This window comes from Oncorhynchus mykiss, chromosome 22 (assembly GCF_013265735.2).
Source record: "Oncorhynchus mykiss isolate Arlee chromosome 22, USDA_OmykA_1.1, whole genome shotgun sequence".
In the NCBI taxonomy this organism is placed as follows: Eukaryota; Metazoa; Chordata; class Actinopteri; order Salmoniformes; family Salmonidae; genus Oncorhynchus; species Oncorhynchus mykiss.
Window position 1 is genome coordinate 7,885,835 of NC_048586.1, and position 27,032 is coordinate 7,912,866.

Consider the following 27,032-nt stretch of genomic DNA (forward strand, 5'->3'; position numbering starts at 1 on the left):
CTTTTTGCTCAGGTTTCCAGATTTTTGGGGAAAGGTGGGGGCAGCAAAGAGAGGAGTATGGGTCTCTGAGTCAATGGTGGAATGTGGGGAAAGTCCAAATTTAGCTTTTCTGTCAACAGTATACAGCTCTATCATCCTTAGAAGCTAGGTGAGTATTGGGGGAACTAGAGTGCAGTATCAGTGAAGTGGAGGTAGAGCTGGTGGGGCAAGGCAATGTAGGCCTCCAGGCTAATTCAGCTGAATTACGTAGGGACCTGGGCAGTTTTTTCCAGGTTAAAGCAAAGGGAGCACTTGTAAGAGCTAGGTTCTCCATGCTCAAGGAGATGGATGCCCCAGCTCCTCCTTCTTTGTTTTGGAAAGTCAAAGCGGTGAAGCCAAGGGTATGCATTGTCTATGGCTGTCTGATGGGCGGGTGACCTCTGTGGTGGGGGAGATGTGTAATCAGACTGTAGAGTTGTACAGTGCCTTGCGAAAGTATTCGGCCCCCTTGAACTTTGCGACCTTTTGCCACATTTCAGGCTTCAAACATAAAGATATAAAACTGTATTTTTTTGTGAAGAATCAACAACAAGTGGGACACAATCATGAAGTGGAACAACATTTATTGGATATTTCAAACTTTTTTAACAAATCAAAAACTGAAAAATTGGGCGTGCAAAATTATTCAGCCCCCTTAAGTTAATACTTTGTAGCGCCACCTTTTGCTGCGATTACAGCTGTAAGTCGCTTGGGGTATGTCTCTATCAGTTTTGCACATCGAGAGACTGACATTTTTTCCCATTCCTCCTTGCAAAACAGCTCGAGCTCAGTGAGGTTGGATGGAGAGCATTTGTGAACAGCAGTTTTCAGTTCTTTCCACAGATTCTCGATTGGATTCAGGTCTGGACTTTGACTTGGCCATTCTAACACCTGGATATGTTTATTTTTGAACCATTCCATTGTAGATTTTGCTTTATGTTTTGGATCATTGTCTTGTTGGAAGACAAATCTCCGTCCCAGTCTCAGGTCTTTTGCAGACTCCATCAGGTTTTCTTCCAGAATGGTCCTGTAATTGGCTCCATCCATCTTCCCATCAATTTTAACCATCTTCCCTGTCCCTGCTGAAGAAAAGCAGGCCCAAAACATGATGCTGCCACCACCATGTTTGACAGTGGGGATGGTGTGTTCAGGGTGTTGCTTTTACGCCAAACATAACGTTTTGCATTGTTGCCAAAAAGTTCAATTTTGGTTTCATCTGACCAGAGCACCTTCTTCCACATGTTTGGTGTGTCTCCCAGGTGGCTTGTGGCAAACTTTAAACAACACTTTTTATGGATATCTTTAAGAAATGGCTTTCTTCTTGCCACTCTTCCATAAAGGCCAGATTTGTGCAATATACGACTGATTGTTGTCCTATGGACAGAGTCTCCCACCTCAGCTGTAGATCTCTGCAGTTCATCCAGAGTGATCATGGGCCTCTTGGCTGCATCTCTGATCAGTCTTCTCCATGTATGAGCTGAAAGTTTAGAGGGACGGCCAGGTCTTGGTAGATTTGCAGTGGTCTGATACTCCTTCCATTTCAATATTATCGCTTGCACAGTGCTCCTTGGGATGTTTAAAGCTTGGGAAATCTTTTTGTATCCAAATCCGGCTTTAAACTTCTTCACAACAGTATCTCGGACCTGCCTGGTGTGTTCCTTGTTCTTCATGATGCTCTCTGCGCTTTTAACGGACCTCTGAGACTATCACAGTGCAGGTGCATTTATACGGAGACTTGATTACACACAGGTGGATTGTATTTATCATCATTAGTCATTTAGGTCAACATTGGATCATTCAGAGATCCTCACTGAACTTCTGGAGAGAGTTTGCTGCACTGAAAGTAAAGGGGCTGAATAATTTTGCACGCCCAATTTTGTTAAAAAAGTTTGAAATATCCAATAAATGTCGTTCCACTTCATGATTGTGTCCCACTTGTTGTTGATTCTTCACAAAAAAATACAGTTTTATATCTTTATGTTTGAAGCCTGAAATGTGGCAAAAGGTTGCAAAGTTCAAGGGGGCCGAATACTTTCGCAAGGCACTGTATAGGGCAGAACTGTGTGATCCTATGTGTGCTCAGGTTTTGTTTGCAGAACTCCCTAAGATCTCTCTGACACAGAGGGATGAAATGGACATTCCCCTGTTGCACCATGAACTAGCAGAGGCCGTAAAACAGATGTCCCCTGGCCGTGCACCTGGTGAATAATTGGACTGGACTTATTTTGCGTGTTGCGTGAGTGGTAGGAGAGTTGCCGATGAGCTGCCGTCGGGCAGCTCTGACTTGTGTGAACTTAAGAACTGGAGGCCTGTGGCATTGCTCTGTGCAGACTACAAGATATTTGCCAAGGTCCTCGCTGACGGACTGAAGTCCCATCTGGACTTTATAGTACACAAGGACCAGACAAATTGTGTACCGGGACGCTCAATCACGGACAACTTGTTCGTAATCAGGGACATGTTGGACTTGTCGAGAGGTTCTAATGTGAACTTTGAACTGGTCTCCTAAGATCAAGAGAAGGCTTCTGTTGATTTGGGGAAAGGTTTTTGGCTTGTGTGGAGATGTTGTATGCTGGGGCGTCATGTATGGTCAAGGTGGGAGGGGGGCTCAGTAGGCCAGTCTGGGTGAGACGGGGCATTAGACAAGGATGCCCTCTATCGGGGCAGTTATATACACTAGCCATTTAGACTTTTTGGGGCCTGCTACGCAGGAGACTGCAGGGAGTGTGCTGGACAGGCATGGGTGTGGTGACAGGCATAGCAGTGTCGGCGTATGCAGATGATGTTTCTGTGATGATCAGGATATGCAGGAACTAGAGACTTTCTGAAGGTGTACAAGGGAGCTTCGTCAGCTAAGGTGAACTGGGGCAAGAGCAAAGCTCTTATGTGGGGCATGGAGGGATACCCCCCCCCCCCCCCCCTCTGCTTCCAGGGGGTTTGCAGTGGGGTTGTGAAGGGCTTAACATTTTGGGGGTGTACCTGGGCTCGGAGAGGTGGGTCAGGAAGAACTGGGAGGCACTGTTACAGGCAGTGGTGTCAAGACTGGCCAGGTGGAGGTGGCTCCTGTCCCAAGTGTCATAAAGAGGGAGGGTGCTGATAATCAACAACCTGGCGGCATCCTCCCTGTGGCATAAACTGTCTGTCCTCAATCCCCCTGCCGGTCTGGTCGCAGACTTGCAATGCAAGGTGGATTTTTTTCTCACAGGGCTATCACTAGCTGAGGACGGCCATGTTGAAAAAAATTCAGATGACGTACATTTCCGTCCACGAAGGAGGCCAGGACCTGGTGGAACTGGAGAGCAGGGTGGCTGCATTCCTACTAAAGGCGGTGCAGAGACTGCTGTACCATACTGATGCTGGCTGGAGAGAACCAGCACCCGCACTGCTGAGGAGAGCTGAGTACAGCAGGTCTCTGATTTTTACTCTGCGTTGCTGAATGCCTGGCAGCTGCTGAGGCCCACACAAGAAGGGGGTGCGGAACCTGGGCTGTGGGAGAAGCCTATCTTCCACAATCCAGCCCTCCTTTTGAGATCGGTTCAATCAGCCTCCCTGCAGAAGTGACTGATGGCAGCGGGTTTACTAAGGCTGTGTGACCTGCGGATCCTGGCACAACAAACACAACTAACATCTCTTAGGCTACTTGAGAGATTCCTGGGGAGGTCCAGGAGGCCCTGTCTGAGCCGGTAATGTGTCTCTCTCTCTGTCTTTTTCTTTCTCTCTCCCTCTAGTATAGCACGTATTTACTTGTTCTCTCTTCTCAGTAAACCAGAGCACTGAGATACATTCAAATGTCAGGAACACAACACACACACAGAACTAGGTCAAGCTATCTGGAGTGGCCAGGGCACCTCAGGCCTACAACGTTAAGAGTAATGTCAAGCTTTAAAAAGCCAGTTTTATTTTATTGAGGATAGTTACAGCAGTATTGAGAGACGCACGCAGAAAGAGAGAGAGAGAGAGAAAGAGACAGACAGAGAAAGGGAGAGAGAGAAAGAGCCAGAGAAAGGGAGAGAAAGAGACAGACAGAGAAAGGGAGAGAGAGAAAGAGCCAGAGAAAGGGAGAGAAAGAGACAGACAGAGAAAGGGAGAGAGAGAAAGAGCCAGAGAAAGGGAGAGAAAGAGACAGACAGAGAAAGGGAGAGAGAGAAAGAGCCAGAGAAAGGGAGAGAAAGAGACAGACAGAGAAAGGGAGAGAGAGAAAGAGCCAGAGAAAGGGAGAGAAAGAGACAGACAGAGAAAGGGAGAGAGAGAAAGAGCCAGAGAAAGGGAGAGAAAGAGCCAGACAGAGAAAGGGAGAGAGAGAAAGAGCCAGAGAAAGGGAGAGAGAGAAAGAGCCAGAGAAAGGGAGAGAAAGAGACAGACAGAGAAAGGGAGAGAGAGAAAGAGCCAGAGAAAGGGAGAGAAAGAGACAGACAGAGAAAGGGAGAGAGAGAAAGAGCCAGAGAAAGGGAGAGAAAGAGACAGACAGAGAAAGGGAGAGAGAGAAAGAGCCAGAGAAAGGGAGAGAAAGAGACAGACAGAGAAAGGGAGAGAGAGAAAGAGCCAGAGAAAGGGAGAGAAAGAGACAGACAGAGAAAGGGAGAGAGAGAAAGAGCCAGAGAAAGGGAGAGAGAGAAAGAGCCAGAGAAAGGGAGAGAAAGAGACAGACAGTGAAAGAGAGAGAGAAAGAGCCAGAGAAAGGGAGAGAAAGAGACAGACAGAGAAAGGGAGAGAGAGAAAGAGCCAGAGAAAGGGAGAGAAAGAGACAGACAGAGAAAGGGAGAGAAAGAGACAGACAGAGAAAGGGAGAGAGAGAAAGAGCCAGAGAAAGGGAGATAAAGAGACAGACAGTGAGAGGGAGAGAAAGAGCCAGAGAAAGGGAGAGAAAGAGACAGACAGTGAGAGGGAGCGAAAGAGCCAGAGAAAGGGAGAGAAAGAGACAGACAGTGAGAGGGAGAGAAAGAGCCAGAGAAAGGGAGAGAAAGAGACAGACAGTGAGAGGGAGAGAAAGAGCCAGAGAAAGGGAGAGAAAGAGACAGACAGTGAGAGGGAGAGAGAGAAAGAGCCAGAGAAAGGGAGAGAAAGAGACAGACAGAGAAAGGGAGAGAGAGAAAGAGCCAGAGAAAGGGAGAGAAAGAGACAGAGAAAGGGAGAGAGAGAGACAGAGAAAGAGACAGAGAAAGGGAGAGAAAGAGCCAGAGAAAGAAAGGGAGAGAAAGAGACAGAAAGGGAGAGAAAGAGCCAGACAGAGAAAGGGAGAGAGAGAGACAGACAGAGAAAGGGAGAGAGAGAGACAGACAGAGAAAGGGAGAGAAAGAGACAGCCAGAGAAAGAGACAGCCAGAGACAGACAGAGAAAGAGACAGACAGAGAAAGAGACAGACAGAGAAAGAGACAGCCAGAGAAAGAGACAGCCAGAGAAAGAGACAGCCAGAGACAGACAGTGAGAGAGACAGACAGTGAGAGAGACAGACAGTGAGAGAAGTAAGTTGGATAACCAGGTCTTACCAGGTTGTAGTAGGTCTTGCTAATGGCCGTAGTGTCAACGCCTTTTGGGGGGCTCTTGAGGGTCCCAGATTTGGGGGACACTTGTTTGTCTCAGAGGGAGAGGGAGAAATGAGTTATTTCTCTCCATCAGACACTATCATTTTCCTTCACGTCCTTTCTGATATTCCTGGGTTATAAGATGTCCAGTAGCAAGAATAATAAGGGATACCTACCACAGCCTTTGATCTCACGGACATAGTTGCTAGGGAACCAGCCGGTCTTGCCGTTGAAGTTCCCCTCCCACCAGCCGCCCTCCTCCTGGCGTGTCACATTGATGACATCCCCCTTGTTGAAGGACAGCTCGTCCTCATTGGTTTGTTCAAAGTTGAAGCGAGCCTTGACCAATAGCTGCGTCCCGCTGCCCTCAGACATGTCCTATAGGAGAGGTAGAGAGGTGAGGAGTGAGGTAGAAGGGGAGGTAGTGTAGTAGAGAGGGGAAGGTAGGTAGGTAGAGAGGTAGGGAGGTGAGGAGAGCGGTAGAGAAGGGGAGGTAGGGAGGTGAGGAGAGCGGTAGAGAAGGGGATGTAGGGAGGTAGAGAGGGAGAGGTAGAGGGGGAGGTAGGGAGGTAGAGGGGGGGGTAGGGAGGTAGGTAGGTAGAGAAGGGGAGGTAGGGAGGTAGAGAGGGGGAGGTAGAGAGGGGGAGGTAGAGAGGGGGAGGTAGGGAGGTAGAGAGGGAGGTAGGTAGGTAGAGAAGGGGAGTTGGTAGGTAGGTAGGTAGGTAGGTAGGTAGGTAGGTAGGTAGGTAGGTAGGTAGGTAGGTAGGTAGAGAAGGGGAGGTAGGGAGGTAGAGAGGTAGAGAGGTAGAGAAGGGGAGGTAGGGAGGTAGAGAGGGGGGAGGTAGGTAGGGAGAGAAGGGGAGGTAGGTAGGTAGGTAGGTAGGTAGGTAGGTAGGTAGGTAGGTAGGTAGGTAGGTAGAGAAGTGGAGGTAGGGAGGTAGAGAGGTAGAGAGGGGGAGGTAGGTAGGTAGGTAGAGAAGGGGAGGTAGGGAGGTAGAGAATGGGAGGAAGGGAGGTAGAGAGGGGGAGGGGGGAGGGGGAGGTAGAGAGGGGGAGGTAGAGGGAGGTAGGTAGGTAGAGAAGGGGAGGGAGGGAGGTAGAGAGGTAGAGAGGGGGAGGTAGGGAGGTAGAGAGGGGGAGGTAGAGAGGGAGGTAGGTAGGTAGAGAAGGGGAGTTGGTAGGTAGGTAGGTAGGTAGAGAAGCGGAGGTAGGGAGGTAGAGAGGGGGAGGTAGGTAGGGAGGTAGAGAAGGGGAGGAGGGAGGTAGAGAATGGGAGGAAGGGAGGTAGAGAAGGGGAGATAGAGAGGTAGAGAGGGGGAGGTAGGGAGGTAGAGAGGGGGAGGAGGTAGGTAGGTAGAGAAGGGGAGGTAGAGAGGTAGAGAATGTGAGGAAGGGAGGTAGAGAGGTGAGGAGAGCGGTAGAAAAGGGGGAGAAGGGCGGTAGAGAGGGGGGAGGGGGGTAGGTAGGTAGAGAAGGGGAGGTAGAGAGGTAGAGAGGGGGAGGTAGGTAGGTAGGTAGAGAAGGGGAGGTAGAGAATGGGAGGAAGGGAGGTAGAGAAGGGGAGGTAGGGAGGTGAGGAGAACGGTAGAGAAGGGGAGGTAGGGAGGTAGAGAGGGGGAGGTAGAGAGGTAGAGAGGGGGAGGTAGGGAGGTAGAGAGGGGGAGGAGGTAGGTAGGTAGAGAAGGGGAGGTAGAGAGGGGGAGGTAGGTAGGTAGGTAGGGAAGGGGAGGTAGAGAATGGGAGGAAGGGAGGTAGAGAAGGGGAGGTAGGGAGGTGAGGAGAACGGTAGAGAAGGGGAGGTAGGGAGGTAGAGAGGGGGAGGTAGAGAGGTAGAGAGGGGGAGGTAGGGAGGTAGAGGGGGGAGGAGGTAGGTAGGTAGAGAAGGGGAGGTAGAGAGGTAGAGAGGGGGAGGTAGGTAGGTAGGTAGAGAAGGGGAGGTAGAGAGGTAGAGAGGGGGAGGTAGGTAGGTAGGTAGAGAAGCGGAGGTAGGGAGGTAGAGAGGGGGAGGTAGGTAGGGAGGTAGAGAATGGGAGGAAGGGAGGTAGAGAAGGGGAGATAGAGAGGGGGAGGTAGGGAGGTAGAGAGGGGGAGGAGGTAGGTAGGTAGAGAAGGGGAGGTAGAGAGGTAGAGAATGTGAGGAAGGGAGGTAGAGAGGTGAGGAGAGCGGTAGAAAAGGGGGAGAAGGGCGGTAGAGAGGGGGGAGGGGGGTAGGTAGGTAGAGAAGGGGAGGTAGAGAGGTAGAGAGGGGGAGGTAGGTAGGTAGGTAGAGAAGGGGAGGTAGAGAATGGGAGGAAGGGAGGTAGAGAAGGGGAGGTAGGGAGGTGAGGAGAACGGTAGAGAAGGGGAGGTAGGGAGGTAGAGAGGGGGAGGTAGAGAGGTAGAGAGGGGGAGGTAGGGAGGTAGAGAGGGGGAGGAGGTAGGTAGGTAGAGAAGGGGAGGTAGAGAGGGGGAGGTAGGTAGGTAGGTAGGGAAGGGGAGGTAGAGAATGGGAGGAAGGGAGGTAGAGAAGGGGAGGTAGGGAGGTGAGGAGAACGGTAGAGAAGGGGAGGTAGGGAGGTAGAGAGGGGGAGGTAGAGAGGTAGAGAGGGGGAGGTAGGGAGGTAGAGGGGGGAGGAGGTAGGTAGGTAGAGAAGGGGAGGTAGAGAGGTAGAGAGGGGGAGGTAGGTAGGTAGGTAGAGAAGGGGAGGTAGAGAGGTAGAGAGGGGGAGGTAGGTAGGTAGGTAGAGAAGCGGAGGTAGGGAGGTAGAGAGGGGGAGGTAGGTAGGGAGGTAGAGAATGGGAGGAAGGGAGGTAGAGAAGGGGAGATAGAGAGGGGGAGGTAGGGAGGTAGAGAGGGGGAGGAGGTAGGTAGGTAGAGAAGGGGAGGTAGAGAGGTAGAGAATGTGAGGAAGGGAGGTAGAGAGGTGAGGAGAGCGGTAGAAAAGGGGGAGAAGGGCGGTAGAGAGGGGGGAGGGGGGTAGGTAGGTAGAGAAGGGGAGGTAGAGAGGTAGAGAGGGGGAGGTAGGTAGGTAGGTAGAGAAGGGGAGGTAGAGAATGGGAGGAAGGGAGGTAGAGAAGGGGAGGTAGGGAGGTGAGGAGAACGGTAGAGAAGGGGAGGTAGGGAGGTAGAGAGGGGGAGGTAGAGAGGTAGAGAGGGGGAGGTAGGGAGGTAGAGAGGGGGAGGAGGTAGGTAGGTAGAGAAGGGGAGGTAGAGAGGGGGAGGTAGGTAGGTAGGTAGGGAAGGGGAGGTAGAGAATGGGAGGAAGGGAGGTAGAGAAGGGGAGGTAGGGAGGTGAGGAGAACGGTAGAGAAGGGGAGGTAGAGAGGTAGAGAGGGGGAGGTAGGGAGGTAGAGGGGGAGGAGGTAGGTAGGTAGAGAAGGGGAGGTAGAGAGGTAGAGAGGGGGAGGTAGGTAGGTAGGTAGAGAAGGGGAGGTAGAGAATGGGAGGAAGGGAGGTAGAGAAGGGGAGGTAGGGAGGTGAGGAGAACGGTAGAGAAGGGGAGGTAGGGAGGTAGAGAGGGGGAGGTAGAGAGGTAGAGAGGGGGAGGTAGGGAGGTAGAGAGGGGGAGGAGGTAGGTAGGTAGAGAAGGGGAGGTAGGGAGGTAGGGAGGTAGAGAGGGGGAGGTAGGGAGGTAGGTAGGTGGAGAAGGGGAGGTAGGGAGGTAGAGAGGGAGGTAGAGAGGGGAGGTAGAGAGGGGGAGGTAGGTAGGTAGGTAGGTAGGTAGGTAGGTAGGTAGGTAGGTAGGTAGGTAGAGAAGGGGAGGTAGGGAGGTAGAGAGGTGAGGAGGGCGGTAGAGAGGGGGGAGGTAGGGAGGTAGAGAGGTAGAGAAGGGGAGGTAGGGAGGTAGAGAGGTAGAGAAGGGGAGGTAGAGAGGTAGAGAAGGGGAGGTAGGGAGGTAGAGAGGTAGAGAGGGGGGAGGTAGGTAGGTAGGGAGATGAGGGGGAAGTAGGGAGATAGAGAGGGGGAGGTAGAGAAGAGGAGGTAGAGAGGTAGAGAAGGGGAGGTAGGGAGGTAGAGAGGTAGAGAATGGGAGGTAGGGAGGTAGAGAGGTAGAGAAGGGGAGGTAGAGAGGGGGGAGGTAGGTAGGTAGGGAGATGAGGGGGAAGAAGGGAGATAGAGAGGGGGAGGTAGAGAAGAGGAGGTAGAGAAGGGGAGGTAGGGAGGTAGAGAAGGGGAGGTAGAGAGGTAGAGAGGGGGAGGTAGAGAGGGGAAGGTAGGTAGGGGGGTAGAGAGGGGGAGGTAGAGAGGTAGAGAGGGTGAGGTAGGTGGGGGGGTAGAGAGGGGGAGGTAGAGAGGGGGAGGAAGAGAGGGGGAGGTAGAGAGGGGGAGGAAGAGAGGGGGAGGTAGAGAGGGGGAGGAAGAGAGGGAGGGTAGAGAGGGGGAGGTAGAGAGGGGGGGTAGAGAGGGGGAGTAGAGAGGGGGAGTAGAGAGGGGGAGGAAGAGAGGGGGAGGAAGAGAGGGAGGGTGGAGAGGGGTAGGGTAGAGAGGGGGGGTAGAGATGGGGGTAGAGAGGGGGAGGTAGAGAGGGGGGGTAGAGAGGGGGGGAAGAGAGGGAGGGTAGAGAGGGGGGGTAGAGAGAGGGAGGGTAGAGAGGGGGGTTAGAGAGGGGGAGGTAGAGAGGGGGGGTAGGGGGGGGGGTAGAGGGGGGGGGTAGAGAGAGAGAGAAGGAGGGTAGAGAGGGGGGGTAGAGAGAGGGGGGGTAGAGGGGGAGGTAGAGAGGGGGGGTAGAGAGAGGGGGGGTAGAGGGGGGGGGTAGAGAAGGGGGGTAGAGGGGGGGGGTAGAGAGAGGGGGGGTAGAGAGAAGGGGGGTAGAGGGGGGGGTAGAGAGAGGGGGGGTAGAGGGGGGGGGGTAGAGAAGGGGGGTAGAGGGGGGGGGTAGAGGGGGGGGGGTAGAGAGAGGGGGGTAGAGAAGGGGGGTAGAGGGGGGGGGGGGTAGAGAAGGGGGGTAGAGGGGGGGGGGTAGAGAAGGGGGGTAGAGGGGGGGGTAGACATAGATGCACTTGGAGATACAGACATTTCAGAAGTTGCGCTTCAGCACTGAGGCTGCTTTGTGTGTATCTACGTGTTTCTCACCAGGCTGCGGAACTGGTTCTGAAGCAGCTTGGAGGATCGACCCAGTGATGACTGGGAGGCCAGAGACTCAAACGACTTGATCCGATAGGCTGACGAGTGACGGGCACAGACACTGTCACTGCCCACTCCAATATCTACAGATAAAGAATAGAGCAGTTACATAGCATTCGGAAAGTATTCAGACCCTTTGACTTTTTCCAAAATGTTGTTATGTTCTAGCCTTATTCTAAAATTGACTGGACATGATTTGGAAAGGCACACACACTGTCTATATGAGGTCCCACAATTGACAGTGCATGTCAGAGCAAAAACCAAGTCATACGGTCGAAGGAATTGTTCATAGAGCTCAGAGACAGGATTGTGTCAAGGCACAGAAAAAAATATGCAGCATTGACGGTCACCAAGAACACACTGGCCTCCATCATTCTTAATTGGAAGAAATTTGGAACCACCAAGACTCTTCTTAGAGCTGGCCGCCCGGACAAACTGAGCAATCGGGGAAGAATGGCCTTGGTCAGGGAGGTGACCAAGAATCCGATGATCACTCTGACAGAACTCCAGAGTTCCTCTGTGGAGATGGGAGAACCTTCCAGAAGGACAACCATCTCTGCAGCACTCCACCAATCAAGCCTTTATGGTAGAGTGGCCAGACGGAAACACCTCCTCAGTAAAAGGCGAATAACAGCCTGCTTTGAGTTTGCCAAAAGGCACCTAAAGGACTAAGACAATGAGAAACAAGATTTTCTGGTCTGATGAAACCAAGAATGGCCTGAATGCCAAGCATCATTTCTGGAGGAAACCTGGCACCATCACTACGGTGAAGCATGGTGTTGGCAGCATCATGCTGTGGGGATGTTTTTCAGTGGCAGGAACTTGGGAGACTAGTCAGGATCGAGGGAAAGATGAACGGAAGCAAAGTACAGAGAGATACTTGATGAAAACCTGCTCCAGAGCACTGCGGACCTCCGACTTGGGTGAGGCTTTACCTTCCAACAGGACAACGACCCTGAGCACACAACCAAGAGTGGCTTCGAGACAAGTCTCTGAATGTCCTTGAGCGGCCCAGCCAGAGCCCGGACTTGAACCCGATCGAACATCTCTGGAGAGACCTAAAAATAGCTGTGCAGCGACACTACATATCCAACCTGACAGAGCTTGAGAGGATCTGCAGAGAAGAATGGGAGAAACACCCCAAATACAGGTGTGCCAAGCTTGTAGCGTCATACCCAAGAAGACTCGAGGATGTAATCGCTGCCAAAGGTGCTTCAACAAAGTACTGAGTAAAGGGTCTGAATACTTATGTAAATACGATTTCATTATTATTATTATTTTTAATTTGCAAAAAAATCAAAAAAACTGTTTTTGCTTTGTCATTATGGGGTACTGTGTGTAGATTGATGGGGGGGGGGGGGGGGGATAATGTAATCCATTTTAGAATAAGGCTGTAATGTAACAAAATGTGGAAAAGTCAAGGGGTCTGAATACTTTCTGAAAGCACTGTATATACACACACACACAATACACTGTATATACACACACACACAATACACTGTATTTATACACACACAATATACTGTATATACACACACACACAATACACTGTATTTATACACACAAAATAATAGTTATACTGAACACACATACTCACATGGGCTGCGCACATGCACACAAACACACACTTTCTACTAACCTGCAGTCACTTTGTTGAGAGCCACCAGACTGCTGAGTATCTTGGAGAAGTTCAGTCCTAGGAGCAGATCACTGGGCTCAAACAGCTGTGGGAGACGAGAAAAAGACGGGTCAGTGTGTGTGTGTGTATCAGTGGAGGCTGGTGAGAGGATCTGTAGGAGGATGGGCTCATTATAATGCTGGAATGGAATTCATGGAACGGAGTCAAATATGTGGTTAGCATGTGTTTGATACCGTTCCATTTATTCCATTCCAGCCATTACATTGAGCCTGTCCTCCTATAGCTCCTCCCACCAGCCGCCACTGGTGTGTGTTTGTGTGCAAGTGTGTGTGCTTGCATGTATGCACATCATTCCTGTGTGTGACACTGTGTTAGTGCCAAAACTAGAATACGTGGAGACATGCCAAAAAGTCATGGGGGGAAAAAAATCACTAGTCAATTGGACAGCTGGAGCTGGGTCATCACAATGCCAGCCACTGCCAATCAATACAACTCATTTTCACTAGCACAGTAGCATACAGACAGCTTCACAAACTACTGTAAACCAAGTGGGTTGTGGAAAACATCAGATGAGCAAAAATGTCCTGTGCAGCACAAGAAGAGGTAGTTGACTGGAGTAGAGTAGATAGTTTGGAGTTAATGTGCTTGTGGGGTGAATTAATGTAGTTTCATTCTCTCCCTGTAAAATGTCTGTTAATGTACGTCACTCTCTCCATCTCTCCCTCCCCTTCTATCTCTCCCTCCCCCTCCCTCCCCCTCCCTCTCTCCCTCCCTCCTCCTCCTCCATCTCTCCCTCCCCCTCCATCTCTCCCTCCCATTCTATCTCTCCCTTCCTCCCCCTCCATCTCTCCCTCCATCTCTCCCTCCCATTCTATTTCTCCCTTCCTCCTCCTCCATCTCTCAATCTCCATCTCTCCCTCCCTCCCCATCCATCTCCCCCTCCCTCCTCCTCCATCTCTCCCTCCCCCCCATCCATCTCTCCCTCTCTGTGCAGTGGTTATTGTCGGACCACTGAGGGGGAGTGACTGAGATGTGTCTCCCTTTTATCTTCCGCTCTGATTCCAGACAGTCTATGCCCTGAGAGAATGTGTGTGTGTGTGTGTGTGTGTGTGTGTGTGTGTGTGCGTGTGTGCGTGCATGGCCTGCACTGTGCTATTTCCAGAGTTCCAGTCCCATAGAGGTACATATTACATATGATTGTGTGAAGGTTTTGGATGTCAAATAATATGTGCAGAAAAACGTGAAAGTGACACACCTCACAATTTGCTCCAATGTAGTTTATTGACACAATGTTTCAATCATTAAGGCTTAACCAGAGCTGAGCGTACAAGGACTGGTTTCACTGTGGCCCTTCCACCCCAGCCCTGACATGATAGATGCGGTAGGTGAAATCAGGAGTGCCTCTATATGGCTTTATCTTATCCAGAATATCAGATCAGTGGCCACTCCAATGGAGGGAGGAAGGGTGCATTTCAAAAGTAATCTAAACTGGATCGATGGCTACAAGGAGTGTGGAAACTCTTAGGGTCACTTCCTGTTGTCAACAGGTCAGGGGTGAAGGGTCAGCTAACTGCTGCACAGAGTGTGTGACATGGCTCCAAACAGTCTGAAGACAACAACAAAAAACACATTTACTTGAAGAAGAGTGAAGATGCAAAGTTTGGTAACAGAATGACAGTTTGTGCTGCTGGTCATTCTGTTAACAAATATTGCCTCAGCACTGTTCGTCATGTAAATGTGTTTTTAAATGTGTTTTTGAAAGGTAGTCATTGTGCATAGTTGTGTGGTTTGTTTAGCAATCAGTGTTTTTTGTTTGGCATACATTCTAAAGTGACAAATCTGAGTCTCAGCATCACTGTTACTGTGGAATTGCCCATAGAATAATCCCAAGAAAACAACATAAACACGCACACATACCAAACAGTATACAATCATCTGCCAAACACACACCCATCAGAAGCAGGTCGGGGCTTAAAAAGTGCTGGCAGACCAACGTGTGGGTACGTACACACGCACACACACACACCCCTAATCTCCTGCCCAATGCAGCTAGCTGTTCTGTGAGCCAGCAGTAATTTGGGGTCTGGAGAGGGTCTATGATGTCTGGCCATGTCCTACACTGTTATAATCCAGCTCCCTGTATGTTACACAAACACACGGCTCTCCTCTCCTGTCCTGTCCTCCCTAAAGCAGCTTATAGGGAAACAGGTTTACGGTATGAGGGGCATGGAGGGCTGCTGTGAGGATTTCAAGGTCTGTCTATCTGCACACCTGGGAAGCTTAGTTATCCCAAAAACACCCCATGACTCGGAGAGAGGGAGACGAGCAGTCCACTTCGCAGAGATTGGAATCAGTCAAACATTAATTTACTACACCAGTGTTTTCCAAGCCTGGTCCTGGGGATCCAAACGGGTACACATTAGAGTTTTTGCTCCAGCTCTCAGACACCTGATTCAACTAAGCAACTTTTTTTTAAATTTATTTTACCTTTATTTAACTAGGCAAGTCAGTTAAGAACAAATTCTTATTTTCAATGACGGCCTAGGAACAGTAGGTTAACTGCCTTGTTCAGGGGGCAGAACAACAGATTTGTACCTTGCCAGCTCGGGGATTTGAACTTGCAACCTTCCGGTTACTAGACCAACGCTCTAACCACTAGGCTACCCTGCCGCCCCAACTCATCAAGCCTTTGATGAATAGCGTCATGGTGCTAGGGCAAAAACAAAACTGTGCACCACTTTGGGTCCCCCGGACCAGGCTGGTCGAGATGTTTAGCATATCTATTACAATGTTATTCTGTCTCAACATAAGTGTTGTCATAATGCGTCGGTGATATGCCTATTCAAATAAAGGCTTTTTCAAATCAATAATACCTACTCAGCACTAGTAGGTACTGGTACCCTGTCTATATAGCCAAGTGATGGTTAATCATTGTGTATTTATTCCTTGTGTTATTCGTTTTCTATTTTTTTCTCTCTGCATTGTTGGGAAGGGCCAAAAAGAAAGAATTTTACTTTTAGTCTACACTTGTTGTTTACTAAGCATGTGACAAACAACATTTGATTTGATTTATGAAATTCTTATCCAAGAAGAGAAGGCTGTGTGTTGACATTCAACACCAAGCACAAGTGAGCCATTAACAAAATCATATTCAGACCCCTTTATTCTACAGTGCCCTCCCTCTCTCTCTCTCTCTCTCTCTATTTCTCTCCCATCTCCTTCTCTCCTGCAGACTCTGTGAGGAAAGTCAATAGTGAAGATCGAACAGTGAGCTGTATTGTCCAGACTGGGTGGGTTCAATGACTCCTCTATGCACTGACACAGTACCAAACTCTCTCTCTCTCGCTCTGTGTGTCTGTGTGTGATAGCCATTGCCCTCTAACCACTGATCTAGAATCTGACTGTTCACCCTAATCATTATTCGTATTCATTATTATTATTATTCGTAGCACGCGCTCCAGCAGGTATATCTCACTGGTCACCCCCAAAGCCAAATCCTCCTTTGGTCGTCTTTCCTTCCAGTTCTCTGCTGCCCATGACTGGAACGAATTGCAAAAATCTCTGAAGCTGGGGACTCACATCTTCCTCACTAGCTTTAAGCACCAGCTGTCAGAGCAGTTTACAGATCACTGCACCTGTACTTAGCCCATCTGTAAATAGCCCATCTAACTACCTCATCCCCATACTGTTATTTATTTAGCTCCTTTGCATCCCAGTATCTCTACCTGCATATTCATCTTCTGCACATCTACCATTCCAGTGTTTAATTGCTATATTGTAATTACTTCGCCACCATGGCCTATTTATTTCCTTGCCTCATTTGCACTCACTGTATATAGACTTTTTGTTTTCTTTTGTTCTACTGTATTATTGACTGTATGTTTGGTTTACTCCATGTGTAACTCTGTGTTGTTGTATGTGTCGAATTGCTACGCTTTATCTTGGCGAGGTCGCAGTTGCAAATGAGAACATGTTCTCAACTAGCCTACCTGGTTAAATAAAGGTGAAATATATATATATATATTTTTTAAATTATTGTCAAAGTCTTTGATATAACAGTTGACACAAACAGCATTGGCTGCTGCTGTATGAGAAAATACCAAAACATCCCAATAAAAAGAAGACTACACCTTCTGACAACTCTGGGTGGATTCATTGACCAAGTGTAGCCTAATTCTCGCTTGCGGGTATCTGGATAACTAGCTGGTGTTTCCAAATCTGGAATGGGGGACACAAGCGCAACGTCATGCACGTAGGCTAGCGAAGAAAGACGACGACTTACATAATGGAAAAGCATCCGTCTGATAACCTGGGCCAGGCCGTTTAACAAAGTGTATACATTAACTAGCTATCTGCACTTGGAGCCTACAAGATAATGTTACATTGTTACAGTTTTAAACGACTGCACCAAATAATTGCAGCGTGACTGTTACAATGTTGCGATTGTGGATGTGCCATTTTCAGTGCAGGCGACAAACAAGGCAGCCTCACACCCGGCGATGGGTGATTGTTCTCGGCTCGGAGTCCAGCCTCCTCCCACTGCCAGTAGGCCTATCCCTCCGTCCACTTCGTGGCCCCATTGTTTATTGTGTCACATTGGAAATGTGTAAGATTTTACGTAGTTTCTTTATCTTTCTTATTAAATGTTGGATGCATGTTTGGAGTGTTTGTTTGTGGGGTTATTTTATGGAGAACTTACCTCTACGCGAAACGAAGTGCAGCCTTTGAGAAACTCCTTTATGTTGCTCAAGCACTCGCCGTCGTTCTTCGGTTCTTGGTAGATCTGGGATAACAAAAATGCCTATGAGAAACACGAATTTCGATCAAAATGATTTTTTCCCCCATAGCCTAGCTACTTGGAAGCAGTCTCAAGTATTATGCGCGTTTTGATTCAGAGTAGAAGCCAGCATTCCCTCTCCTTGGCTTGCTTCTACAATACAGCCACAGACTCTCTAGCAGGGAAGTAGGCATTGGATTGAGGGAAATGACGTTGGCGAATGGGAGCTGTGAGAAACAACACAGCAGCATTGAGGGGAGGACGCTAGCAACTCCTCTGAACAGAGAGGCGGGATGGATAAAATTGATCAAAACAGAAACAATATCAAAGAACGGGTGGGAAATAAATAAATAAGTGACACTAAATACAATGCCAATGTCAATGGGTGTAACACGGCCTCTGAATCTAGAAGGAGAGATCTGACGACACATCCTTTTATTACCAGTCTATAACCATAGGCTACATGAACTGCCCGTGAGATATACAACAATAGATACACATTGGACGCTGGGTGAGGCTGGACATATAGATACTATACCAGAGTAATTACCAGTTAAATGACCTGTAGCCTATCAGTCTAGCCCATGCAGTTAGAATATAATAGGTTATAGAACATAATAAAATACTAACTTCATTTTTCCTAGAGGGAAGACGTGCTACTGTTTTTTTCTTAGACTACAGAACACTGAGATATCTACTTGTGGCCAGTAGCTCATCAACAGGTGGTCACCATGGGCAGATTTCAATAGCCTACTCTATCAGACCATAAGAACAGAATCAACGGTTGGTCAGAACCCTGGTTAGATTAGGCTATAGGTGATGTTCTCCTGTAAGGTGATGGAAGTGTATCTCTCTTCCAGCACTAGGCCAGTTTGTTGTCAGAGAGGCATTTAAGATTAAGAACACCAGGGAACGCCCAAGCTGTCTGAAACCACACAGGATTTGGGGTACACAATATATAACAAGGCTAAAGTGACTGGGGATTTTGGTGTTGACAGACATACATTACAAATACCGCACTGTTGCTTTAAATGTGGAGAGGGTCTCTCTCTCTCTCTCTTATCTGTGAGCTTTTGCGGTCAATGGCGGCCCACTCTTGTGGTGTTCCCTCATACATCCCCACTAGCTGGTGATCCGGATTATGTGTCAAACATAGGCTACATATAAACCATAGGCTATAGGCCTATAGATCCTGTGCATTCACGTACTACCGCGTAATGCGCTTTGGATTCCAATCTCACAACGCATCTGCATCTGCTATATGTGGCCTTTTCTGTTGCCTGTCTCCAGAAAAAAACGAACATCCATCGGCTACACAATTCCCAAACCATAGAGCTCACACATTTAAGAGTTTGTTTGACAACAACACAAAATGCGTCTCGTCGTTTGTCTTGGTTTAAGAATATACAAAGGCTGCTAATAATTGCGCACAGAATAGATCGTCGTGACTCGCATCTGCCACAGCGAACGGTCTGGTCTGTCTGTCTGTTTAAACCTATCACACGCTTGAGTGTAGGCCTACTGACATATGTGCAACCATTTGTAGCTGTTTTTAGGAACAATAACCTACGCTCTCGCGACCTACAAATGAATCTCTTAATGGGCCAGCGAGCCACGAGAAGCGAGATAAACCACGTTATGTCACGGTTCTTGCCGCATAGACGGGCCGATGAAGCTGGCGGCAAGAGGGGAAGACAAGCGGCAGTTCTGTCCTTACTTTGTCCATGGAGCCCGGGCTCAGCCGCTCCAGCAGTCTGCACAAGACCACCCCATCTTTGAGGGAGGTCTGTAAAAATGCCTCTGGATCCGATATAGTCTTTTTCGGAGACTCCAGCACCCCGAGTGTGATCAGCCAAGTGACCGTCTGCTCCGCGGAATTCATGGCCTCAGTCTCGGAGGAAAATCCAACGAAGCGGCAGGTTTTTGCGTATTTCAATAGCTACCCCTGGTACGCAATCATCTGGGGCGTTAAAACAAAAACATTATCATTCCATACATGCGAGCTTTGTGGGAGGACTGTAACCGCGAAATATCCCTCCTTTCTTTTCTTTATTGTCTCTACCGGGTGGATTTGGATGATGCTCGGTTTGTGAAAATTACAGCGGGTCTGTTCCACCGGTCGTTTACTCTCTTGTGTGTGGTGTTTTTTCTCCTGCTCCAACCTGGCAAGCTGTCAGATGCAGTTCACTGTGATGCGCTCGAGCAGCAGACTGCATATGCGCATCGCTGCCGCCAGCCCAGCCACTCATCCAACAGCAGATGACATCACAGCAACAAGGACAGAAGCTAGTCCAACCAGTTGTTGGCGGGGACATTTTTGTCTGAATAGCTCGGCATGGCTTTGCATAGTAGCAGCATAATCCCTTTATCACACTGTATATGTGTTTTGGAGAGGGAAGGAGAAAGCAAAGTCGATAGTTTACAATGTATGTCGCCTGCAACTTGACTGATGCTTTTAGACGGGTCTTATCGTCGATGTCTGATGTAGGAGGACTAGTTAGGCTGGATTCATATCCCAATGGAACTAACCAGCATTATCGAAGTTGTGACCCTTTACATGGGACCATTTTGACGATTTACAAAACAATTCCCCATGAAGACTATTAATATCGGTGAATTAAGAATGGATAAATGTATTCTGAATGTCCCATTGTACCTGTCTACTAAGCTAAATCCATTGTCAGAATCTCCTATCCCATTAGCCTAGTTGGAGAGCAGTGGTTGGACTCTCCTTTAGTTCACATATTGTCCACACGGTGGTGCTCCTTAGCCTCTCTGCGCAATTTTTAAAATGTATTTTTTTTATTTAACTGTCTGTCCCTCTTTCTCTCTCTGTCTATCTCTCTCTAACGCTCATGACCGATCACCTACCTGGAGGAATCTGGAATCCCTGAGGGTCTCCATGGATACCGCTGGAAGCTGTCCTAGTCTGTCGATCTCTCTGGAGCACTGTGTGTGGTTAGGAGGTTGGACTCCTGAGGCCCAGGTGTTTATCATGGTGTCTAAACAGGCATTGTTGAGGGACACACCAGAGCCTCTAAGGTCCTGTCACCACCCGCCTGTTACTGTGGAGACTGCCCCAGGTCTCGCTCTCTCTATTGACATCTCTCTAACATCCTCTCTTTCTTTCCCTCCATGTCTTCTCACTCCCTATCCTCCAATCCTGTCATTTCCTCTTTGCCTATTACATTTTCCACACTGTTTTTCCATGAGCTCTCTCTAAAAAAAAACGTTTTATAATATTTTATTGACTTTATTTACAAATTTTTTTAGTTGAATTTGAACATTGTAAGTATTCCAGTGGTAAAACATGTTATTAAAGCTCCTGTATGTGGACGGGAGGGAAGGGAAACAGTCAGGTCTCATGACAGTGTGTGTGCGTGCGTGTGTGTGAGTGCGTGCATGCGTGTGTGTGTGTGTGTGAGAGAGAGAGAGAGAGAGACAGTAATAAGAGTGTGTGTTCATGGCCAGTTCATAAAGGACCAGCAGAATTCACATCAGGGGAGGTCTCATTAGTACTAGGGGAAACAGAAGAGAACAGAGAGAGAGAGAGAGAGACGAAATGAGAGCTGAGAGAAGAGCTTCAGTAACATCTGGAACACCTGCTGTGGGCAGACCAGGAGGAAAGAACAGACACTCAGCAACATAAATATGAGCTACTAACATGTCACACACTGAAACACCATACGGCCTGTTACTAATGATCCTGTCACGGCTCAAGTATGTGTGTGTGTGTGTGTGAGAGAGAGAGTGAAAGAGAGAGTAAATGAGAGAGAGAGAGAGAGAGCAATAATAGTGTGTGTTCTTTATCTCCCCCTCTCTTTATCCCCCCCCCTTTATCTCCCCTCTATTTATCTCCCCTCTCTTTATCTCCCCCTCTCTTTATCTCCCCCTCTCTTTATCTCCCCCTCTCTTTATCTCCCCCTCTCTTTATCTCCCCCTCTCTTTATCTCCCCTCTCTTTATCTCGCCCTCTCTTTATGTCCCCTCTCTTTATCTCCCCCTCTCTTTATCTCCCCCTCTCTTTATCTCCCCCTCTCTTTATCTCCCCCTCTCTTTATCTCCCCCTCTCTTTATCTCCCCCTCTCTTTATCTCCCCCTCTCTTTATCTCCCCTCTCTTTATCTCGCCCTCTCTTTATGTCCCCCTCTCTTTATCTCCCCCTCTCTTTATGTCCCCCTCTCTTTATCTCCCCCTCTCTTTATCTCCTCCTCCCTTTATCTCCCCCTCTCTTTATCTCCCCTCTATTTATCTCCCCTCTCTTTATCCCCCCTCTCTTTATCTCCCCTCTCTTTATCTCCCCCTCTCTTTATCTCCCCCTCCCTTTATCTCCCCCTCGCCTTTATCTCCCCCTCGCCTTTATCTCCCCTCTATTTATCTCCCCTCTCTTTATCTCCCCCTCTCTTTATCTCCCCCTCTCTTTATCTCCCCCTCTCTTTATCTCCCCCTCTCTTTATCTCCCCCTCTCTTTATCTCCCCTCTCTTTATCTCGCCCTCTCTTTATGTCCCCCTCTCTTTATCTCCCCCTCTCTTTATGTCCCCCTCTCTTTATCTCCCCCTCTCTTTATCTCCTCCTCCCTTTATCTCCCCCTCTCTTTATCTCCCCTCTCTTTATCTCCCCTCTCTTTATCCCCCCTCTCTTTATCTCCCCTCTCTTTATCTCCCCCTCTCTTTATCTCCCCCTCTCTTTATCTCCTCCTCTCTTTATCTCCCCCTCTCTTTATCTCCCCTCTCTTTATCTCGCCCTCTCTTTATGTCCCCCTCTCTTTATCTCCCCCTCTCTTTATGTCCCCCTCTCTTTATCTCCCCCTCTCTTTATCTCCTCCTCCCTTTATCTCGCCTCTCTGGAAGAAGAAGAATATGTAAACAGCTCTTTATTGATTACTTTTACTATTTTATAACCAACTTCCACATGATTTAACATAATGCAGACAGTTGCCTGTGCTTCATTGCTATTGTGTTGGAGAGATACTAACTTAATAACTTACAGTACGAGCCTCTGATATTCACACATAATAACACACACACATGTGCATACACGCACACACACACTGCCACCTCCTCCTCTTTCCCATAGTGCTATATCTCACCCAGTGAAAGGGTCTACTTGACCTCTCTGTCATCCTCCATGTCCACAGGGAACAGAGAAGCCACACCTGGACCACAATCAGACATACGCACGCATGCACACACAGACACACACACACACATACCACACCACACACACACAAACACCAGGGCCTGCCCATGGTCTGATAACCGTAAACAGGTCACCATGGGTATATTAGCAGTGCAGTCTCTGAGGGGTTCAACCAAAACTCAACCACGTTGAACCAGGAGAGGCGAGACACATCCCGGTGAAGCTAGTGGCTTCCTCCTCATTGTAGAGCAGGAGTTTCCCTTTAACCACTGGTTATAAGCAAATGGTATATGTATTTCTATACTATGTTATACTATATTACTATACTATACTACTATACTACTATACTACTATACTATTATACTACTATACTATTATACTACACTGTACTGTACTACTATACTGCTATAATGTATTACTATACGACTATACTTTACTAGAAACACAAATTATATGCTCATATACTATATTATACACATATGTATGTTTCTTACACATATAAACACACATGTATTATTTCTGTCAATGTTTTACGTTTTTTACCAGACTGTTCAGTTCAATTCTGTCTTTTTCCTAGTGTCACAATTTCCCCAACAATGTTGAATCCCTTTGCAATTGCAGTTCGTGACACCCTTTGTAATCCAGTGGAGGCTGGTGAGGGGAGGACGGCTCATAATAATGTCTGGAATGGAGCAAATGGAATGGTGTCAAACACATGGAAACCTTCTATTTGAGTTATTTGATTCCATTCCACTTATTCCACTCCATCCACTACCATGAGCCCGTCCTCCCCAATTAAGGTGTCACCAACCTCCTGTGATTCTCTCGGAGTGAACATCTGAGTGAAAATACTCAAATGAATGAGAGCCGAATAAGCAAATACAGTATCTGTGTTTCTGACATAGGTTAGTTGTTATTAGTTTATAGATGTGATCAGTGGCACCTGTCTGTCTGTCTCAATTGCTGAGCAGGACAGTTTGCCATCAACAGCAACACTTATACTGTAGAAGGAAAATAACTCAAGGAATAATGAACCACCAATAACACAAATTGCCTTACTAATGTTGTTCATTAAATTCAATTAAATAGAAACTCTGTATAATCCCTCCTGACTCCTTTCTTATTTAGACATTTGGTCTTATCAGGGCAGGGAGGCCATATTTGTCTTCCTTCGCCCTCTCCTTTTTCTCTCTCCACTTTTTGGTTATATTCTTCAAGTAGCCTCTTATTCTAATGTGGCATGCACTGTTGCTGTGCACCTGGAAAAGGGATAGAGTGTTATAACTCTTCAACCTCTACATTCATGATTTGGCTTAGGCTATTCTTTACCAAACCAACGATTCTGCATTATCAATTTAATTATTCAAATGTAAAAAAATATGCACAGCCTGACCTACCTGTGCCTCTTTTTCCTTCAGAATCTTCTTCTGGGCTATCTCCGCTTCCATGTGTCGCATCTGTTTGGCCCATCCATCTTCTCTTAAGCTCCAAACAATCTCCATCGCCTGCATCTGGTCTGATAACCTGGCCTTGTCCTTGGCCCAGTCGCTCTGCTCATTTCCCCGGGCTTTCTCGGTCTGGACAATTTTCACTGCCAGTCTCTGAATGGTCTCCTGGAGTGCAGTTTTCTCTGTCTCTGCCATCTTGATCTCTGCCTCTGTTGTTTTCGAGGCACACTGGAGATCCTTGATTATCTTTTGAAAGCTCTCTGCTTCATCTATTAGAGCAGATTTCTCCCTCTTCCAAAGCTTCTCCAGTTTTGACCACTGGTCTGAAAACATGGCTTTGGCCTTGTTCCAGTCTTCCTGCTCTTTTCCCCAGGCTTCCTCTGTCCTCACCTGTTTCTTCACCAGTCTTTGAATGATCTCCTGGAGGGCAGTTTTTTCTGCCTCTGCCCTCTCATTCCCTCTGGTCATCTCTTTTAGAGCTTTCTCTTGGACTGCATATGTATTCTGCTCCCACTCTACGCTCATCTCCAACTCCTGAATGTTTTTTATCAAGTGCTCATGCTCAGCTCTCCTCTCTTCTTCCATCCTTTCCTTCAGACGCTCAAACCTCGACTTTTTTTCAGCCGTTGGAGTAGCATCAGAAACAGCCTGCTCTGTCCTCACCTCTGCCTTGGCCAGGGGGGCGTATTTAACCCACACAACGTTAGAGACCTGTCGAGACAGACACGGTTCAGTAGTTAATAGCTTTTTGTCCTTGGTTGCAGATACTACATGTTTTGCTCAGCCTGACTGTGCACTGTGCTGCTCTCTGGGAAAATAATAGATGGCAAGTTCAGACACTGTTCTGTCTATTGTCCTAACATGGTGGCATAGTCCAAATATAAAATACTTTGTTGAGCTATATGTAATTGCACTTATTCGCCATTCTCTCATTGAAGTGACAATCAAATGACATTTTAGTAGGCCTACACTGTCCTGGTGTTTATCAATATAGTCTACCAACAAACTATTCAACAATGCATGCTGTAGTAGTTATTACTTTTACTTTGAATGTAATGAGTCATACTTAAACTTGTTCAGACATACAGGTGGCTGTTTAGTGTCCATCACTTTGCCCTGCAAATACCATAGGTGTAGGCTATATTACAGGAATTCCTCTCACTAATGTATATAGTCATGGCATAGATTTGCCCATAATATACTGTATTTTACAAATTCCAATCATATTTCTAAAAGTCATTTTAACCTAGCAGGAAATGAGTGTCCAGTTGTATCATCTGATGATCTTATTGGCCTATATTATAGCCTGGCGCCTTACAGAATTGTTTAGGCTAGCCTACCTGTTCTTTCTTCCTCCGAGATTTTCGCTGCATGGCTGAAAAACAAATCAAAATATTGTTTTCAATATGGCTATGCTGAACAAGTTTGATAGGTGGTGCGTTACATTATCCTGCTGTTTGTTTTTGTCCTGAGCGTTCGCAGGCCAGGCAGTGCGCTCTGACTGCGCAATAATGGCTTTGGAGCGTATGCAATGTGTGTCATCACTGGGTATCAGTTCGATTGATGTATGATAAGTTGTCAACTACCATAAATTAAATGTAATTATTTGTGTGTGTGAAAATCCAATACAGAATGGAAACAGCATTGATTCACCCAGCTTATGTCCATGATAATGCATGTTGCCAGAATTCGAATCTCTAATATTGTACCCTATATACCGGTACACAGAGCCATATATAGTTAGGTCTAAATACATGGCACTGGTGGTACCATGCACAAAACTAGAATGGGATTTATATTTATATGATGGTACCAACATCAGAAGCTGTCACAACCTGATCAGTTTCACCTGTACTCGTTATTGTCTCCACCTCCTCCAGGTGTGGTTTATTTTCCCTGCCTGACTCTGGACTTCTTTTCCCGCCTGCCTGATCATCCTGCCTGGCCTGACCTTGATTCTGCCTGCCCTTCGGTACCTTTTGAACTCTCAACTGGGTTTGACCCTTTCGCCTGTCCACGACCATTCTCTTGCCTTCCCCTATTGGATTCATAAATATTGTAAGACTTCAACCATCTGCCTCCTGTGTCTGCATCTGGGTCTCGCCTTGAGTCGTGATAGAAACACCCAAATAAAACAACGAGGTGCTCAACTGCGTTTTTCTCCAGGGTCTCCTCTCGCACTAGACGGTTGGGCTCAATTACAAAAACATAGCACACGTAGACTAACTACTGTATTTCACCTTTTAAAAGTTAGTAAAGCTGCTGAGATACTCAATCGCTTGATCTGCCAGATGTTGACTGGTCTATGCCCTCCACTTCTCCTGGGAGATAAAAAAAACTATTTTTCTCTCTCTCCTTCCTCAGTCTCATCTCTCTCCCCCCTTTCCTTGCGGACCCCCCCCCCCCCCCATACTCTTGTGAAAAATGTTCACATTTTAAAACGTAACTATCACAAGCGAAAATCGAATTTGTACTTTCAAATCTCACATCCATTTCCATTTAAACCCGCTCCTCCTCTCTCTCTCTCTCTCTCTCTCTCTCTCTCTCTCTCTCTCTCTCTCTCTCTCTCTCTCTCTCTCTCGCCCGCAGCATCTGGGGCAGGAACATGAGTCATATTTCATTAGAACAACACCAACTCTACACAACACAGACCCGCTGCGTCCCAGTCCAGACCCCAGCAGAGTGCATTAGCGGTAATGATAGATCGCACAGGCATTCACTGGCAGGATGCGGAGAGGGTGAAACAATAATAATTGAACAGCAAGTGACCCCTTTCACTTTTCAGAGATTGTACACTGGGTGCATGGTGAGATTGTGCGCTGCACTGTGCTTCCATTCAGATACGCGCTGGGAGGAGTATGTGCCACATTGTTTCCATGTGTGAGTGTGGGTCATTGATGTGAGTGTGTCTAGGTAGCGGCGCACCCCGCGGATGTTTGAACTTCGTGCCTGAACCTATAACGGATGCGTCACGTCGGCTCTGTCATGCGAATCCTCCCGTACGCCAACGCACAGCGCACGCTCGCTCCCAAGACGACACCGACTCCGTGACTCTCCATTTGAGCTGGTGACGCTGCTCGCTCTCTGGCGGTAGAACGGGATGTTTGGCATTTGTACCGATTTGTGCTCGCACGGTGCGTCTTCTGTGAGATGGACCGAGGAGAGGACCAGTGACCAAACATGCCTACAGTCCTCCGCGACAAGGGCAAACTTTCCAACGTCTCTTTGTTGCTTCGATGTGCTTTTCAGGTGAGAAAAGATACATGGCTATCTATTCAGTCAAGTTCATGTGATAGTCAAGAAATACAATTTCTTATAGTTTGTTTTGCTTTCTGTGTTTTACTTGAAATGTAGTATACTCTTCTGTAATAATATTTTTTGTAGGC

At 47.8% G+C, this 27,032-nt stretch overlaps 2 protein-coding genes across 12 annotated transcripts in view; one reads left to right on the forward strand and one right to left on the reverse strand.

Annotated features, from left to right (window-relative positions):
- Positions 1-19,261, reverse strand: part of arhgef7a (Rho guanine nucleotide exchange factor (GEF) 7a) — a 113,774-nt gene extending 94,513 nt beyond the window's left edge. For 10 of the 11 annotated variants that reach the window (XR_005038780.1, XR_005038777.1, XR_005038779.1 and 7 more), the window contains exons 1-6: positions 18,778-19,260; positions 16,983-17,066; positions 12,284-12,368; positions 10,594-10,727; positions 5,717-5,918; positions 5,505-5,593 (exon numbers count right to left, since the gene is read on the reverse strand). Coding sequence is in view for 3 of the 11 variants with exons in the window: in XM_036958596.1 (XP_036814491.1) it covers positions 5,505-5,593; positions 5,717-5,918; positions 10,594-10,727; positions 12,284-12,368; positions 16,983-17,066; positions 18,778-18,942 (759 nt within the window). In the remaining 8 variants the exon portion in view is untranslated. Of the gene's footprint in view, positions 1-5,504; positions 5,594-5,716; positions 5,919-10,593; positions 10,728-12,283; positions 12,369-16,982; positions 17,067-18,777 lie in introns of all 11 variants that reach the window. The other variant, XM_036958597.1, reaches the window with a different exon arrangement.
- Positions 19,262-26,331: 7,070 nt separating this feature from the next.
- Positions 26,332-27,032, forward strand: part of aff3 (AF4/FMR2 family, member 3) — a 42,324-nt gene continuing 41,623 nt past the window's right edge. Inside the window, exon 1 of the mRNA XM_036958599.1 lies at positions 26,332-26,895. Within this exon, the coding sequence (XP_036814494.1) occupies positions 26,827-26,895 (69 nt within the window). The 5' untranslated portion in view covers positions 26,332-26,826. The remainder of the gene's footprint in view (positions 26,896-27,032) is intronic.